Below are 20,559 nucleotides of genomic sequence, written 5' to 3'. Positions count from 1 at the left end.
CAAGTACCTCACCGCCTCCCCCTCCCCCAACCCGGTGACTAAGAACTGAGTATTTAAGAGGTTGCAGGAATGGGCTGAGAACTGCTTTTGCTTTCTCCACAGACAGGCATACTCTCTTCTGACTTGGCCATCATTGCACTGCAGAGTGAAGAGGGAAATCCTCGCAGCCTCTGCCACCACCATGTGTTACGGAAAATGTGCGCGGTGCATCGGACATTCTCTGGTGTGGCTGGCCATCCTCTGCATTGTAGCTAATATTCTGCTTTACTTTCCAAATGGGGAAACAAAATATGCCTCCGAAAACCATCTCAGCCGCTTCGTGTGGTTCTTTTCTGGCATCGTAGGAGGGGGCTTGCTGGTAAGTTGTTCAGAATTATTACAAGCTTAAAAAAGTCTCTTCTGTTAAACAGGTGTTTTCATGGAAAGTTTTCTACCATGCCTATTTCCAAAGCCAGTTATTTTTGTTCATCTTCTTTTGAAAGCAGATTGCACAAAAGTTGGGCGACGTCTAGCGTATTAATTTTATCAGACGTTTTACAAAGTCCTCTTTCAACCAACAGCGAACTTCCTTTTTGCTAAGCTCTCTCACTTTACAGCTAGAAAACAGATGTTAGCTTTTCAGTCAGATCTGAGAGTGTCTAGAGTTTCTAGAACTGAAGTGGGTAGGCATTTAACCTTTGCCCTAGGGAGCTGGGAGGGCGTCACTGGTTCTCTGTCTAAATCAACAGTTTCGGATCCAAATTGTCTGCTGTTTATTCTCAGACATCTGTGACAGGAAAAATTATCAATTATGAGTGTATTGCTACTTAAAAAGAAGGATACATTTTCTCCTTTATGTAATCCTGGGTGTGGTGTCTAGGAAAAATCCTCCCGTTAGCAGCAGATCAGGATCTGAAGCTAACAGCGGAATGTGTTGTTTTTTCCAAGGTTTGTTTTTAATTGAAGTGAGAGGAATTTGCCTGCCAACCTGGGAGCTGAAAGTATTAGCTTCAACCACAGCACGGAAAGAATGTGGACAAACTCGAGCTTGCCACTTTAAATGCTGGGATTGAGAAGTTTAAAAAGACATTTTGTGGAATTGCTCATACCACACAGAATATTTTTCTTAGTCAAGAAAAGACCTGAAAACATTTAAATTTAATGCACTAATTATGGTATGGCAAATCGGCTTTGAATTTAAGTATTGTTACCATGTTAACAACGGTTTGTCCTTAATATAACGTCACCCTTGTTTAGGCTTCTTTTGATCAAACTCAGAGTATTTCATACTTACTTTATTTAAGGAGCTTTATTGTGAAGCAACAACCATACAATCGCATCATCAAAGAAACGGTTTTTATATATTATATGCCGCTTTCATCTCTCCCACTTACAAAAACGTTTAAATTATTATATTAAAGACTTGTATCATCTATGTGTACAAGGGGGGAGAAAACGAATTAAAGGCAGGGTTTAACAGAAACAGAGTTTGCCTCTGGGACTACGTGAGGGAACTCTTGTGGAAGAAACATATTTATGGGTTATTATTCTATCCCTCCCATATGACACCCTCACCCTAAAGAATGCTTTGACACATTACATGAAAACAAGCAGATATTTCATTTAGAGGTGTTGTTTTTTTCCCCCTCATAGTTTTACATTCTTTGTGATACTGGGCCGACCTAATCCAAAGCCATTCCACATTGTCAGAAAGCAAGGTATTTTACCAAAAGATGCTTAGCCTGACCCTTATGACAGGCTTTAATGTGGGGAAAGATGGTGATTTTAATTTGATTGTTTTCTAAACAGATGTTCCTGCCGGCATTCGTATTCATTGGGTTGGAGCAGGACGACTGTTGTGGCTGCTGTGGCCACGAAAACTGTGGCAAGAGATGCGCGGTAGGTGCTCCAGCTCGGGTGGTGAAAAGGGTCCCTGGGAGGCAGGTGCGACGCTCGGGCTCACTTCTGCCGTCTCTCCTTTCCCTAGATGCTTTCTTCCGTCCTGGCGGCCCTCATTGGGATTGCAGGGTCTGGCTACTGCGTCATCGTGGCAGCCCTGGGCTTGGCCGAAGGGCCAGTATGTCGTGATTCTCTTGGCCAGTGGAACTACACCTTTGCCAACACCGATGGACAGTAAGTCATTGTTCCCTGTCCGACCACACATTCTTGTCCACCGCATGGTATAGGGGCAATCCCATCGAGTTAGAAAAGCATCAATTATCCATGTATCCGTGCACTCAGCCAGGCGGTGACTCAGGCACCAGGCAGTGGTGTCAGAGGGTGGATGCCCAGTCTCTGACCTGGAGAAGCTCTAAGTGCTTTTAAATGGATTCACTGATTCAGCCCTCATGATACTCTAGGAGTTGACTTCCACTCTTGCTCCTGTTTTACAGATGAGGAAAAAGAGGCACAGAGAGCTGAAGTAATTTATCCAAAGGCACATTCCTAGGACATGACAGCCAGGCAGCCGGGCTGTAGAGTTCGGGCTTATGTAGTGTGTGCACTATACCAAAACAATTGGCTGGTTTTACTATTTTATAAGAAAATATTGTGGAATCCTTACATACTATGGATGGAAAGCATCTGAATTTAACCAACTCCCCGATTGATCATACTATCCTCATACACACACTCACAATATAACATAATCGCTATGTACAACAAACCCTTTATTTAAAGTGATCAGGCAGGGCACCTGGGTGGCTCAGTGCGTTAATTGTCCACCTACAACTCAGGTCATGATCTCACTGTTGGTGAGTTCGAGTCTCGCCTCAGGCTCTGTGCTGACAGCTGGGGGCCTGGAGCCTGCTTCAGATTCTTTTGTCTCCCTCTCTCTCTGCCCCTCCCCTGCTTGGACTCTGTTTCTCTCTCTCTCTCAAAAATAAATAAACATTAAAAAAATTTTTTTAATAATAAAAATTAAAAGAAAAGTAAAGTGATCAGGCTACATAAGACAGTCTTATACATGATCTTAGCGTCAGGATAATTTAAGCTCCGTTGTTTTATGTCGGTATTTATTTCTTATCTATTACTGAGAAAAGAACAGAAATAGCTCATAGAAACTGATGTACATGACAGCAAATGAATGACATCCTTCGTTGAATTTTGAAAGGCTTCGTTATGAGATTCAGGAGTGGAAATAATATGAATAATGATTTCAATTGCCCTTACCCTATCGAGACTGTCCCCCGTGAATTGTATAGCATACATTGAGTTCGTAAAATTGTGAACATGGAATTATGTGGACCTGGATTTTATCTCAGCTCTGCATTTCTCCCTCAGCAACCGGGAAACAGTGAACTGAGCTCTGTGTTTCTCAGTTACTTTGTAAAATAAAACCAATGGCAGTTGTCATAGGATAAATGAGATAATAAATGTAAAGTATTTATCACACAAGCTGACACACTCTGAGGCTGGCCTCTGTTGGCTGTTAATATTATCTGCTAACTGACAATGAATACAACCCAATAGTAGCCTCTGAACAAATGTTAGCTTTACGGGGGTTTGAAATTTGGGTGGCCAATATAGTTATGGATCGTGATTCAACTTTGTTCAGAACATACTGAAAGTGTGAGTGGAAATTGGCTATAGATGCACAGACATTCAAGCTACTGCACAAACCCACCTCCAAAAAAGATCATGATGGATGAAGCTGGAATGCAAGGAGAAGTGAGAATATCACTCAGCATTTTACAGCTGTTTGATTGTATGCCCCTCCCACCAGCCACCCCAGCTTCTGTAAGAAGCCTTCTGCTTCTATATCATTCCTCACTTCAACCTGTCCAGGGATTTCAATATGAGGAATAGCTAATGGTCACAAGCCAGTGATTAATTGCTCAATAGCCAGATGGGGACAAAGGAATTTTTTACATTGTGTCCTAAAATTACAACTTCCCCCCACCTCCTGATATGCAGAAAGATGGGGTCATAAGGACAGAATTCTTTTTTTTTAACCAACACATTGAGTTTCTGATTGGCTCAATGAACCATTCAAAGTTAGGTCTCCAATTCTAAGCCCCTTTGTTCTGCTGTGGTAGGAAGAAGTGATAAGAAAAGATTTATACCAGACCTCTTTGTGGGATTAAGTCAGTTGTAGATTTTCCCACGATTGAATCCTATTTCATTAAGAATCCAAATGCTTTATGATGTAGCAAAGGCTGAAAGTCTACAAGAGCAATCAGAGATAGAATTTTTCAGACTGTAAGAATATCCAGGTACTTAGAAAGTCTCCTAAGTTGTATATATACGTGTATATGACTTCTGTGTGTGTGTGTGTGTGTGTGTGTGTGTGTGTGTAGTCAAATGTGACTTCAGTGTGGTTTGCTAACATTTCACAGAGTGACTTCAGATTATTTATCGTTCAATTACTTTTAAAATGTGTTCAGTACCTACTATGTACTAGATACTGATCTAGGGTCTATATATACAATGATGAAAGGTCTGGTTCCGGACTTCATGGAGCTCAGACTTGTGGAATAGTTACATAAGCAGGTACTCTCCTGGCCTAGGGGAGATGCCCTTCCTCACACTTGGTCTTCCTGATCAGTGTACTGGTTACATTGAGATTGCATATTGTCTCCTCCCTTAGATGCTATGCTCTTCCAAGGCAGAACCCATGCCATGTTCACCATTGTATCCCCAGCCCTGGCTTGAGGTCTAACTCACAATGAGTGCTCAATAATCTTTGTTGAATTTTATGTTTATCATTGCAGCAAGATCTGAATTTGTCACTTTGTGAAATGACAGACTAGAAAAATTTGACACAGGTCATTGAATTAGTTTCTTTTTTTCTGAACAAAAAAGCACCACACAGAAAGTAGCTTATGAGACATCCCCTTAGATGTGGTCATATATCAGAAGTTTCTTCTTTTCATCCACAGGTACCTTCTGGATACCTCCACATGGTCCCAGTGCATGGAACCCAAGCATATTGTAGAATGGAACGTCTCTCTGTTTTCCATCCTCTTGGCCCTGGGTGGAATTGAATTCATCTTATGTCTCATTCAAGTAATAAATGGTGTGATGGGAGGCATATGTGGCTATTGCTGCTCTCGCCAACAGGTAAGAGCTGTGAAAATGTCACAGCCTGGCCCTGGGGTATTCAATTACTGTAACACACTGTTATTTTCATCATAAAGAAAAAAAAAGGCAAAATCAGATTCTGCTCCAACTACCAACGTTTGTTCCTATATCATCTTTGTGGCAAAGCATTTACAGCATTCAATTTTGCTTTCAGTAATAAGCTTCCTGTATATCATAGTTGCTGGGTTATCTTTTTTTTTTTTTATAGTTGGCTCTGTGTATATAGGAAAATGCTGCCCGTACCCAAAGTTTCCTTTCAAGAGCAAACTTACTGCCCCTTTCACTACCCCTGCTCTGGCCAAGGAGACATAATTTTGCTTGCTCTCATGTTCCCAACTAGTATATGCAAATAGTGGTCAATGTTCATTGCACCAGGCACGGAGCTAAACTCACATTTCAGAAGAGACTATGAGTCAGACATTAAGCAGTATGTCTAAGATCACCTAGGCAGGAAGTAACAGGCTTCAAACCCTAGGTCATTTTATGCGAGCTCCTGCTCTCAACCTGTCCACAACACTTGCTGTTCTGTTGGATTTTCTACAATGCCTTCTAATAAGGAGTCACAAAAATACCCAAACAGCTAAGCACAGAGAATCACTAATAACCTTTGAATAGCAGCTCATGAAAAAAACCTTTCATGGTGAAAGAAAACCAGGAAGCACTTGTTTCCTGGGGATATGATTTCAGAGAGAAGTATGCATTTGTTAGTAGCGGGGAAAGTTCTTGTTTCTATATCCTCCTAAAAAAAAAAAAAAAACACATAGTAATGAATTGATGGAAGTCCAGCTTTGGTCCAATTTTGGGAGGTTAGTTTTATGTCTTATTCTGTAAAACAGGATTAGGTAAACAGAAACTTATTTAATTTATATTTTCCTAATCATTTACTCCTTTTGTTCAAGGTCTCTTAACTGTCTTTTAAAATAAGACAAAATCTAATTAAAACTGAAAGCATGTGGCTACCATGAAAAACCTTGCTATGAATAAAAGGAAACTTTCTAATTTTTGAGGGGACATTAAAAGAAAAATCTAGTTTTCCTTATCAGGCAAGTACAGCAAGATTAATAATATCCTTGGGAGCCTGCCAAATTTCCAAGAAAACAGCGCAGTGGGAAACCTTCAATATGAAGTTGTTTCCAGGCAGTATGGTTGGGGAGAGGCAGAGGAGAGTCTTCTCAGACTTACTCTAATGTGACCAATCTTTAGCCTTGGATTTCATACAAGGCAGAGTTTAAATTAGGTGAGGCCCCTTTGGACATCAGCACTTGTGCATTTTGGGGACAGGCATAATGTGTCAATGACCAAAGTTGCTGTAGTGATTTGCCAGAGTGACCCTGTTCTCTGAGCGGGGGTGGGGAGCAAGTAGTCCCACGGGATTTCCCGTCTGAGTCACCGAAGAGATGGCTTTTTCACAGACACCACAGTGCAGATCTGCTATTTTTGTTTCTAAGACAAAAGACGCTTTCAGAGGGCAAGGTTTTTAGTGTAGATGAGTCAAGTCTGTAACTTGGTAGCACTTAATTGGGAAGGTTACCCACATTGAGCCCACTCCTGTGTGAAACTCCCATGGCATTATCTCTTAAATCCCTAAGATTAAAAGCCTACCCCAAATGCATTCAAAGCCAAGCAAACACCAGTAAGCTGTGGTTTCCATGGCCCTTTCCTGCAGCTTTTCCTAAGAGAGGACAATGGATCTGGTTTGTTTAGGAAACATTTCAGGAACATTGTCCAAGCTCTCAGTGTTGTTGGCCAAAAGCTCTGGGTAGTGGAGATCAGCCCACTTTATGTTTGCTTAAAACAGGAATTTTTAGGACTAACATGGCATCGTTGTTTGTTTAGCCTGATTGTAACGTAATGCATATTTCATTTTCTTTACAGCGATACGACTGCTAAAAGAACCACCCCACGACAGAACCACGATCTTCCTTTATTTCATTGTAATTTATATATTTTACTTGTATTAATTTGTAAAACTTTGTACTAGTGTATCATACTCCGTATATTCTACTTTTATAAATGTGTATAGAAGCTGGCATCTTCACGTGATGTCAGTGTTTGAGCGTAGCAAACCGTTTTTTTAGGAATGAGAAAATCCATGAGGTAATTTACAGACTGAATGACGGTCGGTCCTCAGCATAGCTGAGACAAACTCTGGCCTGAGTGATGTTTTTTAGAAACATTATAAGGACAAGTATCACACTCTAGTTACTATTATCTATGCCTGGGTTTATTAAAGGAAAGATTTCTAATTGCTTTTTTTAAGATCGTGAAGGAGAAAATCCAAAAACTTGAAAAGATGTGTCTTTTTTCACTGTTTATATGGTGTTTCCCATTCATATGCCTGCAAATCTCTGGCAAGAGGCCTTTTTGAAGTGTTTCATGTTTCATAAGAGACAGACACTTGCCCAGAGAGGGAGGACTGGTTGAGAGTGCCCTGAGCTAAAGGAAGGCATCAAAACATGCAATGCTGCCGAGAGTACTGGCAGGTCCTAAGTTTCTCTAACAGGTAGAACACTTTTTGCCCTTCAGAGACAAGCACCAAGGATCACGTATTGACAAAGAAAAAGGCCTGGATAGTTGGATGAGGAAAAGATGGGAAACGGAATAAAGCAGTTTCATCAGCATCATGGGAAAATGGGGCAGGGGGAGGAAGGGCAGAAGGACCATGAGGAAACAGCCCCAAAATTTGATGGTTTAAATACAACAAAATAAAGTATCTACTACAAGTTTTTTTTCTTGTTTAGTTTCACTGTCCTTTGTTTAAGGTTCTCCCTTTTGGGGTGCCTGGGTGGCTCGGTCAGTTAAGCGTCCGACTCTTGATTTTGGCTCAGGTTATGATCTCACGGTTGTTGAGTTCGAGCCCTGCATCGGGCTCTGTGCTGATGGTGCATTTGCTTGAGATTCTCTCTCTCGCCCTCTCTGCCCCTCCTTTACTCATGTGCATGCTGTGCATGTGCGCTCTCGCTCTTTCTCTCTCAAAATAAATAAATAAGCTTAAAACTTTAAAACTTTTCTCCCTATATATATATATTTATTATATATATATATATATATATATATATATATATATATATATATATTTTACAGCCTGAGGGGTGTGCAGCCCTTATTGCTTAGGGTTTTGTGTCTTCTGGGTTTTTTATCCCACTTTCTCTCCCTCATCCTCTCCTTCTTCTTCTACGTTTCTCTGTTCTCCGTGCATTGCTGTTGCTGTGCCATTACCTTGGGGTCATTACACCACTTAGGTCCTTTCTACTGGATGCCCGAGGCATCAGGCTCCTGGGGAGGGTAACAGACATTTTCTCCCTTGATATTTTATATCTGTTAAACAGAGTTGGGCCCTTTCAAGAGACAGGATTCCCTGATCTATTGGGAATTATCTTCAGAAGTTTTCTGCTTTTCGTGTTTATTGGCCTGGGAAATAGATGAGTTAATAAAGGAGCTTCTCGGGCTGTTGGACAGCAGAGTCCCTCCTGTGTGCTGGGTGCCCTACAGTGGCTTCCCAACGGAACGGTTCTAATCTTTTCTGTGCTTCTGTCTCCCTCTGGCAGTCCTATGAAGACTACGGACTTCTTTGAAGAATGCCATTTAAAAGTGCATAAAATAAAGCATGATCTTTAATCGAATTGTGATATTTCATCAAAATGTTTTTGATAAAATATTGTGATATTTTTATCAAAATATTTTTGAAAATTATAATACAGTTTACCTGACAGCCAGCTCCATCACACCAGCCTCTGTAGACAGGAAGGCAGGCAGTGGTCTAGGGGGTGGGCCTAGCAACTGTACTTTTGATATGGAAGTAACATATAATTTATATATTGTTTATAATCATATATGCTTTGTATCGTTAATCAAAGCATGATCAGCATTGCTGATACTACTGTGAATTGTTTCATGTAGTCATAACAAAGGAAATACTATATTTTCCTTACAGGTTAGTAAAACATTGACATTTTTTTTTTTCTCTCTGGAGTTTAACACGCCTTCTCCCAGGTATCTATCCCTGGGCCTCTTGGGAATTCTTGGGCACCAGATTAAGAGCCCCTGAAAGAGAAAATCCAAACAAGAGGCATAATGATCAGGTATAAGCACCTCTTTTTCTTAAGTCTATCCTCAAGGCAACAACAATAATAATGATTAATCATGATAGTGACAATAGCAACCATTTATTGAGTTCCTTCGATGGGTCAGTTACTATACTTAGTTTCTACACATATTATTTCACGGAAATCTCTCAGCATTCCTAGGAAGTGTTGCTTGTCTCCACTGTACAGAGTCAAAGCTCAGAGAAGTTAAGTAATATGCCCAAGGCATATTATGATATGACTTCAGGTCAATCTAACATGAAAACCCATGCTTTGCTGGTTTCTGTCCTTGGCCCCCTCTTCCTCCTCTGCTACCCCTGCCCAGGTGCTGGGGTCTTGTCTCCTCCAACACTGACTCAGCCTCTCCACTCACCCAAGGGGGGCTTTGACAGGTCCCTGTGACCCTCAGTCATCCCACCCCAGAGCTGAAGTTTGAGTGACTCAAAGTTTTCCCTGGTTTGTAAATTCTTTAATAGTAGACATTGCCATTTTCCAGAGGAAATAGCAAAATAAATCACCTTCTACCCTAGTTTATTTATATTTATAGCTCACATGGTGGGTCTATAATATTCCAAACCCTTCAATTTGACTGGAAATTCCCTCAGAGATTGTACCAAAACAGCTTATTATATCACCTGGCAACATAAAAGCAATAAAATTACTGTAGAATCTGAGTCACCTGAATAGCACACATGGCCCAAAGGTTAGATAGTTCCCTCTGAGTATAAATTTACCATAGTTGCCAAATTTATAAATAACTTGCTAGATATAGGGAATCTCTTGAAGTAAAGTCTGAGGAAATTGATGGAGCATTACCTTCACCACAATTTGTTTCTTGTATGCATGTGAGACTCTTTTGACTATGTTTCCTCTGATGCTTACCCACCATGGGAACAGGTATGGGATTTGGTGCAACTTTTCAGAAAAGCAGCAATCTGTAAGGTCTGCATATCCTTTTTAACCCAGTGTATGTGTGTATGTGTCTATCTGTCTATTCTATCTATCTACCTATCATCTGTCTACCTACTGTCTACCTCCCTATCTATCTATCATCTATCTATATATCTATAAAATCTAGTAATTTATTTTAGGAAAATCATTAAGGATATTTGATTTTAGCCTTGCAGATGCCACCACCCGGAGCCCCCTGAGCCTCCCAGCCACAGTCAACTCCACCCAGTTCTTCAACATTGCTATGGATGGCAAGCTCTTGGGTCAAATCTCCATCGAGCTGTTTGCAGACAAAGTTCCCAAGATAGTAGAAAACTTTCATGCTCTGAGCACTGGGGAGAAAGGATTTGGTTATAAATTTTCCTGCTGTCACAGGATTATTCCAGGATTTATGTGCCAGGTGACTTGACTTCATAATCCATAATGGCAAGTCCATCTGTGGGGAGAAATGTGATGATGAGAATTTCATTCTGGATCACACAGGTCTTGGTATCTTGTCCATGACAAATGCTGGACCCAACACAAACAGTTCTCAATTTTTCATCTGCACTGCCACACCTGAATGGTTGGGTGGTCGGCATGTGGTTTTTGGCAAAGTGAAAGAGAGCATGAATATTTGGAAGTATAGACTGCTTTGGGTCCAGTAATGGCAACACAGCAAGAAGATCACCAGTGCTGATTGTGGACAAATCTAATAATTTGGCTTGTGTTTTATCTTAACCACCAGCCCATTCCTTCTGTAGCTCAGGAGGGCATCCCTTCACCCCCATCGACTAGAAATATCCTATAATCTTTGTGCTTTCACTGCAGTTCTATGGGTTCCATATTTTCCTTATTCCCCTCCAAGTGTAGCTTGATTGCAAAGTTAAATTTATGATTATGAAATAAAACCTAAACAAATAAACAAAAAGATGTCCAGTTCCAGGGATAATTTTGGGAGTAGTATTTATACCAAGAAAAATAACAAGAGCCTAAATGTCCAACAAGGAACTGGTTTGGTAAAATGTCAGCACAATAAAATTTTATTTATATTTATTATATATATGCACTAAAAAGTAATTTTGGTTAGATTCTGGGTGATTTTTGTCTTGATTCATTTTGCCTATCTATACCTACTAAAGTTTTTACAATAAACACATATTACATTTGGAAAGAAAGCCAAAATGAGAAAACAAATATTCATTCCTGAAATCATTCAGGGAGTCGTCCACAGTCTTCGAAGGAAAATCCCCAAGTGTATGAGAAAACCATTGTTCCTTTCGGTGGACAGAGGAGTCATTCTTCAGTGAACTCTGGAGAATAATTGTGCAGGAAATTAGCTGAAGGGCTGGGCCAGGTGGGACAGGCAGTAACCACAGGCTAAAAATATTGTGGGGAGGCCATAATTCCCACTCTGTTTTTGGGAAATGTAAGTACGTGGTGTCTACTTAGTCTAGCTACCAAATAAGATTTTTATAAATATCAGCTACGTATCTGTTTTTCCATTCTTAAAAATGAAAGCAATGAAATGCTTTTACTTTGAGAATTGGCCTTTTATCAGGGCTTTTGTAGCACAGCTTGAATTTTCCTCATTTTCCTCTTCTGAGATGAGAGGGATGGTCAACAATGGGGTTATAGGACATGGTCCAGCCTGGTTTGTGGAGATGATTCACAGCACATTATATAGAGAAATTGTCACCCACCCCAGGCTAGTAAAAATGGTCCTTCCTCCCCTTTTAACACAAAATAATTTTTGTGTTTGTTCATCTTTGTCAATTTAGATACTTTTTAAAAAAGTGGGCCAGGTTGGGATCTCACAGAATACTTAACTCCCTATTGTTTAATCCCTTGGCTAAAGTAGATGTTCTAAAACTACACTCAGTTCTGTCAATAATCTCTGACACCTAGGTTAAGTTTTTAACTTTTTAAACTTTTATTGAAATGTAAATTTTTTACATGTAGAAAAATGCACACAAAAATGTGTAGCTCAGTGAATTTTTTTAAATTTCAGTTTATTTTTGAGAGAGAGCATGAAGGGGGGGAGTGACAGAGAGAGAGGGAGACACAGAATCCAAAGTAGGCTCCAGGCTCTGAGCTGTCAGCACAGAGCCCAACGTGGGGCTCGAACTCATGAACCCCAAGATCATGACTTGAGCCGAAGCCAGATGCTTAGCAGACTGAGCCACCCAGGTGCCCCTACCTCAGTGAATTTTTACATATGTTTATACACATGTAACCACCATCTAGATCAAGATGTAGGACTCCCAGCACTCAGACAACTCTCTCGTGTCCTCTCCGAGACAGTATGTACCTACCATCACCACACACACTCAGAGTAACTACAGTTCTGATTTCTATCACCATAGATTCGTTCTGTCTGTGCTTGAACTTTATAGAAATTGAATAATAAAGCATGCTTTCCTTGTGTCTGGTTTTTCTCAATGAACGTTATGTTGTTGAATGTTGACTCCTGAAATATCAGCAGAACGATCTGTTCATGAGACAATGCTGAATGTATTGCTTACGGCCATCAGGGAGAATACCACCTTGAAAGAACTTTCATTGGAGGGAGAAGTAAAAGGCTGAATTTGAGATTTTGATTCTGGTTCAGGTGAGTCTTTCAGTGTGAAGACTTGAATAGGATTTGTAGGAATTCTATCATTTAGGACTATGGGAAAAGCATGGCAAGGATTTCGAGGTGAAAGGTTCAAAGACTCCTGAGATATGAACTCTTGATGTTTTCTATTGAAAAGATGATGGGGTCTTTTGGGAAGTTCTATAATGAAAAATAAAGTTATTTGCTTGGGCAAGAGTATCCTGGAATAGTAAAGCTATGTTAATGAAGACTATGGAATAATAAAATCATGCTAATATAGACAGTAAGCTGTGGAGCAGTTTATGGTTTTAGTCCTCAGTGTCCAAGTGGGGGTTGGAAGGTAGGTGGTTTCAATTTGTAATAATTTTGGTATTCATCTGTGTTGTCTTATGTAGCAGGAGTTTGTTCTTGTCCTTTGCTGTATAGTGTTCCATTATTTGAAAATAATACAGTTTATTTACTCTCATTCTATTAATGGATATTTGGGGTGTTTCCAGCTTTTGTATCTTTGGAAATATGTTCTTATGATCATTCTTGTACGTGTTTTTTTGGTGCGTATAGTACAAGTGTTGGTTTGTTTGCTTTTGCCTTGGTAAGGACTCAAACTGCCAATAGAGGTTCTTTTGTTGTGCTCTAGTTAGCATCCCAGGGAACCCAGAGTTTCCCCCTGGCCCAGCACCCTGAAGGTTTGGCTCATCTCTTCATCCAAGGGATTTACAATCAGTCACAAGTTCAGTATATCTGAACTGACCACTACATGCCCTGTCCTGTACAAGGTGCTGACGACCCAGCTGTAAACAATATTTTACAAGCTCTAGTAGGCAGAGTCCTTGACCACGTGGCTCACCATGGTATTCATGGCTCCTAGAATAATGCCCGGCAGGTAGCAGGTACTCAATGATCAGTGGGTCAGCAAATCTGGTCTGCTGCCTGTTTTCGTAAATAATGTTTTGTGGAAAGACAGCCATACTCATTTGTTTACATAGTGTCTATGGTTTCCTTCCTGCTGCAGTGGCAGAATGGATAATTGTGAAAGTTAACTTATGTTCCCACAAGACCTGAAATATTTACTATCTAAATCTTTACTGAAAGAGTTTGCTGACATCTAGTCTAGCTGGCCATTTGTCTCACTAAAAATTGACACTTCCATTACAACAGGAGAAGTATGGGTATTTTTGTTATTTTTAAGCTTATTATAGAAATTAAAAAACATTTTAATAAGTAGAGAGAGAAAAAAATGAAATTGGTTTACCGGCCAACCAGCTAGAAGAATGGATACTAGGGAATATATTAGTTTCCTAGGGATGCCATAACAAAGTACCACAAACTGGGTAGCTCAGAACAACAGAAATTTATTTTCCCCCGGTTCTGGAGGCCAGAAGTCCAACATCAGTGTGTCAGCAAAGCCATGCTCCCACTGAAGTTGCTAGGGAAGGATTTGTTTCAGGACTCTTCCCTAGCTTCTGGAAGTCTCAGGCATTCCCTCCACTTGTAAAAGGACATCCTTTCCCTATGTCTCTTCATGTAGACTTGTCTCTGTGCATATCTATATCTGTGTCCAAATTTCCCATTCTTAGAAGGACACTAATTGAATTGCATTAGGGTCCACCCTAATAACCTCTTGATTAATTTGATTACCTCTGTAAAAACTGTATTTCCAAATACAGTCACATTCTGAGGTACTAGGTATTAGGACTTCAACATATCTTTCTTGAGGGAACACAATTCAGCCCACAACAGAGGAAATGCTAGCTGTCTCTGGGACTTCATTAGCATCTTCTAAACTAAACAGATGTCCTATGAGACCTCTTTGGAAAAAGTCTGGGAAATAGTACACACAAGACAAATCTTCCTGAAGATTCACCACACCCATTAACATTCCATAAACTCTGAGAAGTCTTCTTGTAAAACCTGTTTAACTCAAAACTTCCCAAATTATTTAACTCACAGACCGTAGGGCTGCAGCTTTGGAAAGAAAGTAAATAGCAGATAAGAAGAGAATCACGGATTTGGAAACATGATAAACTTGTAAAGGGGCAATAGATGATAGAGGTCAGAGGAAATTTTTAATGGTGACCAGGAACTTAGGATGAAAGAAAAAAAAATTCTCAATATAATTAGCTGCTGCCTGTTCAATGTACAGAAACTCTGATGTGCTTTATCTACATCTGCTGTTCTTGAATAGCTATGCATGGTTACCACCCTTCTGGATCTTGCTCCAATTCCCTAGGAGAATATTATGTGTCCTTCAAGGACCCCAGCTCCCTAGGTTTGTAAGGAGTTCCGATTTCCAATGTCACAATTTTGGAAATGAAAGTTTCTACTGTAGCTGTCTTGGTCTCCAAGTGGGAGATGTCTCTGAGTGGGACAGACAATAGAATTTCAGAGATATAAGTAACTTAATTATAAGTCATTTCATTCCTCCATAGTTTAGGGTCAAAGCTAGATCTTCCACCAACTCCATTTTGAGTCCCAATGTGTTAATCGTGGGGTGTGCTTGTATGTGAGTGTGGGCACTGGAATATGTAACCTACAAACCCTGGCAAAGACTGAGAAGAAACTTCCCTCTGCATTTGCCTATGCATCCTCTTGTGCATGGGTGTAGAGGTATGGGGAGCAAGGACATGCCATGGATGTGAGGTAGGCAAAGCTTGAGGATAGAAAGAGACAGAAATGAAATGACATATTAGTAACCAGTTTCTGCAAAGGCAAGTTGGATGATTCAGTCTTTAGCACCTCTGGCTAGAGGGTTAGGGTGTCCTGTGAGTCAGGTAATCTGTGAGCAATTAGGCGTTTCTTTGGCCCAGGGAAGCGTCACACTAGAGGCGATGGTGAGTCTCACCTTGTATAATGAGAGAAGTATTCATAGTCACATCTTCAGGACTCCCTATGCAGATGAGAACATCAGGGTTTGGAAGCCTGTAGATGTGCTAGGTGGGAGAACCGCACCCAGATATAGAGAAAGTATGAGGAGGGCTGCAGAGGCTCCCTTGACCTTCCCTGAGCACCACACTTTTCTTGGCTCCACACCTTTTACTCTCCCATCACCTCTGCTTCTGAGGGTAAAGCAAACTAAATGAAATGGTTTCCATAGACCACAAGGGGGTGGTTCTATTTTCCTTTCTGAAGATTTCTTTTTTCTTTGGAAGTCATTCCCCTTTTATTAAAAAAAATTTTTTTTAAGTTCATTTGTTTATTTTGAGAGAGAGAACATGAGTTTGAGCGGGGTGGGATAGAGAGAGGGAGAGAGAAAGAATCCCAATCAGGCTCCATGTTGTCAACTTAGAGCCCAGTGTGGGGCTTGAACTCATGAACCGTGAGATCTGACCTGAGCTGAAATTGAGTCAGCCACTTAATCAACTGAGTCACCGAGATGCCCCTCACTCCCCCTTTAATGCCTCAGGGAATTAAATGACAACTAGACTCTGACTTTGACTTTTACCAAATAACAAGCACATTTGAATAACTAAAGGTCCACAGAAATTTGATCAGCCAAAGGACCATGCAGAAAGGGTGCTGGTTTTCACTCAGGAACCTGGGATTTGGGTTATGACTGGTGATCTTGGAGAAGTCATTTTTTTCTCTCTGAGCCTCAGTTTCCTAATTTGCGAAGTGGAGATAATAATGTAATCTCTACTGCCTATCAGGATTAGGATGGTCAAACTAGATCCTATATGAGATCATTGTAATTTATAAAATTTTGTGTCATATTATTGTTATTTTGTCCATGAATAAAAGGATTAGAATAGTAGTTCCATTCTATTATCACTCTCATTAATTCTTGCCTCATCATCATCTTCCTCACCCAAGTCATGAGCTCTGGGATTCAGGAGCCACCCAACATGTGAAGACTTTGCATATAACTTCTTCTTCCTTTGAACTTTAGAACAGGAGCTCAACTCTGTATGTTAAAATCACCCAGCAACTAGGCACCAATATCTCTCATGAACATAGAGGTAAGAATTCTCAACAATCTAGTAGCAAATCAAATCTTAACAATGTATAAAAAGAATTATCTATCACAGCTAAGTGGGATTTAGCTCATGAATGCAAGTCTGGTTCAACATTTAAAAATCAATTAATGTAATCTGACACATGAACAGACTAAAAAAGAAGAAAAATTACATCTCATACCAATATATGGACAAAATCCAACACCCATTCATGATAACAAAACAAAACAAAACAAAACAAAACAATTCTTGTCAAACTAGGAATAGAGGGAATTTCCTCAACTTGATAAAGAATATCTACAAAAATCCACAGCTAACATCTTACTTAAGTGAATAACTAGAGTGTTTTCTGCTAAGATCAAGAGCAAAGCAAGTATGTCCCCTCTCATCACTCCTTTTCAACATCATACCAGAAGTCTTAGCTAATATAACAAAACAAAACAAAAATGATATAAAAGGCATACAGATTGGGAAAGAAGAAATAAGCTGGTTTTGTTTACAGCCGACATGATTGCCTCTGTAGGAAATCCAAAAGAATCAACAAAAAAACTCCTAGAACTAATAGATGACTTTAGAAAGTCGCTCACTGATCTGTAGCAAGAAGGGCAAATTTCTGGAATATATGCTCCAAACTCACTTGTCCTGTCACCCATGGCAGACCTCACTGACCTTTCCCAAACTCTTTCCCAGTGAGCCCAGACACGGCCTTAGGATCTTTCTCAGCCCATCAGGTGGGCATCAATAATTGATCAGAGTTTGCCAGTGGAATCCCCTTTGTCATCTCTGCTTTATAGATTCACCCCATCTCCAAACCAGGGTCGGCTTTGCTGGATCTTCTTCCCCCTAGTCCTGCCTCCTTCTCCATGACTTGAAAAGTTTGGTGTTTTCACAGGAAAGCTCTCCAACAGAGGCTGAACAGACTCTGTGACGGCTGCTCAGGCTCTAGGACAAAGCTGTACCTTCATACTGTGCTTAGTCTTTCGCTCTCAAGGACTTTCTGCAAACATTAACTCATTTATTTGAAAAGTCTGGGGCTATGAGGACTAATGAGATAATGCTGATGAAACACTCTGTGTTCCCAAGATGAAAGACAGCAGGCTATTCATATAAAAGGCATTTTTAGAGGCTACTGAAAATTCTCACAGGGGTTGGCTGCCTTTTTTGCTTTGCTGTGAATATCGTTTAAGGCCAGGAGACAAGGCCTCACTACTGTTCTTTAGAGAAGGCTCAGTGATGTGGGAGGGGTAGCTGTGAGAACAGCTTGGTAGCACTCCTGCATCTATCACTTTCTAGTTTTATTATCTTAAGCAAGTTTCTTAATGTCTCTTACCTTATTTTCCCTCCTATGTCCAATGGGAATGATAACGTCTGGTTCAGATAATGTATGTGAGAATAGACACTTGATGTCAGCTCTTCTAAGGAGTTGGTCCAGCTTGGGCTGATTCTATAGAGCCACACAAGCAGTATATTTGCACTTTAGTAAGAGGAAATGTAGAGGATGGTGATGATTAAAAATCCAGAAAAGAGCCTTTCTCTGACTAACACGAGAATTAGGAGTGCTCAACTCTTTTAGAAATTCCCCTTATTGATCTTTAATTAAAAACAAGAGCCATGATGAGCCCAGCATGGCTCTAGAAGTCAGGTTGTATCCATTCAGACAGCTGACCTCTCTATTCAAAACATACTAAGTGGTTACTCCACACCAAGCTAAATAATGGGGATGAAAAACAAAGCTGTCATTTTCCCAATGTGTGAGAAGAAATCCCTGCTGCAAAATACAGATAACACATTTCATTAATTCTAAGATGCACATTTTCATCACACTGTAACATACCTGAAATTGGAGTGCATCTTAGACCTATCACAGTTTAAATAACAGCACTTCCTTCTTTTATTAATGCATCACAGAATAAATGGAGCATCTTGCAAATGATGACATCAGATTCAGTGAAATACAGCAATAGCTATCTCTCAGGACTATTTGCGGGTTAAAGGGAGTAAATTGGAAAAGCACCTGTATTTATGATCTACTGCTTCATAGCAGATAACCCCAAAATTTAGCAGCTTAAAGCAATAAACTTTTTTTTTTCCTTATGGTTTCAGTGGCCAGGAATCCAGGAGCAGTTTAACTCAGGTTCTAAGTCAGGGTTGCTTATGAGGCTGCAAAGGGAATTGGGTCTACTGTCATCTGAGGTTTGACTGGGCATGGAGGATCCACTTCCAAGATCATTCATGAAGCTGTCAGCTGGAGGCTTTAGTCTCTGCAATGTAGCCTTCTCCATTGAGCTGCTTATGACAAGGCATCTGGCTGATCCTAGAGTCAGTGGGGTGTGTGTGTGTGTGTGTGTGTGTGAAAGAGAGAGACAGAGACAGAGAGAGAAAGGCCCAAGATGAAAAGATTGAAGCTGCAGGTGTTTATACCTAGTCTTGGAAGTTACATACTGTCTCTTCTGCCACATTCTGTTGGTTACACAGACCAACACTGGTACAAGATAGGAGGGTGAGGAACACTGGGTGCCATCTTGGAGACTATCATAGTACCTAACACACTGAAGGATGAAAAGAAAGTCAGAAATAAATATTAGTTTTTCTCCCTGTGTAGTACTCTCCTTTTTACCTCATATAAATTCTGTTGGAAGAGATTGGGTCTTCATTTAGGTTTATACCACCATCCAACTCATACTTTCAGTTTGCACAGCTATCTAGCTGGAGTGGCAAATGTAATGAAAGTGAAAAGATGTCAAAGAGAAGTTTCTGTGTTTGACAACTTGGTGTGGCTGGGGATGGAGACCTTCCCTTCTGGCTTGTGTTCAAAATGGAGAATCTTAGGATTTTACTGATCTCTCTTTATAAAAAAAAATGCATCCAAATTTAGAGGCTAATCATCCAAGAGAACTCAGCCACCTTAGGGCTTCTCACCTTCATAGAGGGATGGTTTGGCACCACATGATGGCCTAAATACAAGAGCTCACAGGATCTCAGACCTAGAATCTTTTGTTAGGACATAAGGAAACTGGCTAGCAAATCATCATTTGCCAGTGTAGTGAAAAAAATAAACAGATGATTGTAAAATTCTGGAGCCATCAAATCCTGATTTCCAAGTATTATTGGAAATTAGAAGCCTGGTTATTCACAGATGATTTTAGAGCAGGCCTGGATACTGTCCCATGTACCCTAAGTCTATGGTTCTGGAAGTGTGGTTCTGGCCCAGCATCATCAGCGTCACTTGGGAACTGATTTAAAATGCAAATTCTCAGTCCTCACTTCAGATCTGCTGAATCAGCCCACATGGGAGTGGAGCCCAGTGAGGCTTCTGTGTTTTAATAAGCAGGTGATTCTGATGCTTACTCAAGTTTGGGAACCACTGCTCATTGTAAAATCCTTTCCTTTGATGTAAGATATATATCCCAACTGTCCCTCCATCTGCCCTTCACACACACACAAAGCAAAACTAAATTACAGTGTTTGGGGATGCACTTGGGTCATACAATTATGAAGAAAAGTAAGGAAATGATTACTGTAAAATCAGGAGAGTGGTTACTTTTGGAGAAAAGGGAGGGAGATATGGGTTGTGTAGGAAGGCGCACATGGAGGGCTTCTGGGATAGGAATGTTACCCATTTGAAGGAGTGTGGGATCACCCACTATGTGTCCAGCATGTGCTTTAGGAAGGTAATGCAAATATGATGGCTGGGGATGGACACATTCACACCCCTAGTTCCAGCACAGAGCAGCAGTGCTATTCTTTTCATAAAAGTAGAGTCTCAAACAAATGAAACCCAGTAAAATATAGTGGTTTTCCCACACCAGCAATCAATTTTCCAATACTCTGAACATCAACAGTTGTCTGACATTTTTCTCTAATTTAATTCTGATTCTAATTACCTGGAGTTAGTGTCAGATTCCACAGATTTAAGAGCTCAGTCCCATAAGAC

The 20,559-nt window shown here is 40.4% G+C and overlaps 1 protein-coding gene across 4 annotated transcripts; it reads left to right on the top strand.

Annotated features, from left to right (window-relative positions):
- Positions 1–71: 71 nt before the first annotated feature.
- TM4SF1 (transmembrane 4 L six family member 1) lies at positions 72–16,423 on the top strand. Of its 4 annotated transcripts, XR_015240049.1 has the most exons (7): positions 73–358; positions 1,789–1,878; positions 1,967–2,112; positions 4,860–5,040; positions 6,937–6,995; positions 10,266–10,497; positions 12,559–16,423. XR_015240049.1 is itself a non-coding variant. In XM_086674517.1 (6 exons), exons 1-5 carry the CDS (start codon positions 182–184, stop codon positions 6,949–6,951), a joined length of 609 nt encoding a protein of 202 aa, XP_086530643.1. In that variant the 5' UTR covers positions 73–181; the 3' UTR covers positions 6,952–6,995; positions 10,266–12,503. The 4 variants fall into 4 exon arrangements, 3 of the variants coding, with proteins under 3 accessions (XP_025769773.1, XP_086530643.1, XP_086530642.1); XM_086674517.1 differs by lacking the exon at positions 12,559–16,423 and having other exon boundaries at positions 10,266–12,503; XM_025913988.2 differs by lacking the exons at positions 10,266–10,497; positions 12,559–16,423 and having other exon boundaries at positions 72–358; positions 4,860–5,057; positions 6,937–7,788.
- The last annotated feature ends 4,136 nt before the right edge of the window (positions 16,424–20,559 follow it).

This window comes from Puma concolor, chromosome C2 (assembly GCF_028749965.1).
Source record: "Puma concolor isolate L17-30 chromosome C2, mPumCon1.1.hap2, whole genome shotgun sequence".
Taxonomy (NCBI): domain Eukaryota; kingdom Metazoa; phylum Chordata; class Mammalia; order Carnivora; family Felidae; genus Puma; species Puma concolor.
The sequence above is the reverse complement of the archived record's forward strand: the minus strand, read 5'-3'. Positions and strand labels throughout refer to the sequence as shown.

What these genes read in the sequence shown, in the direction of transcription:
- TM4SF1 (XM_025913988.2), top strand. Translation starts at nt 182, where the DNA reads ATGTGTTACGGAAAATGTGCGCGGTGCATCGGACATTCTCTGGTGTGG. An exon ending in ACTGTGGCAAGAGATGCGCG is followed by an intron (nt 1,879 to 1,966) that starts GTAGGTGCTCCA and finishes TCCTTTCCCTAG; the next exon opens with ATGCTTTCTTCCGTCCTGGC. An exon ending in TTTGCCAACACCGATGGACA is followed by an intron (nt 2,113 to 4,859) that starts GTAAGTCATTGT and finishes TTTCATCCACAG; the next exon opens with GTACCTTCTGGATACCTCCA.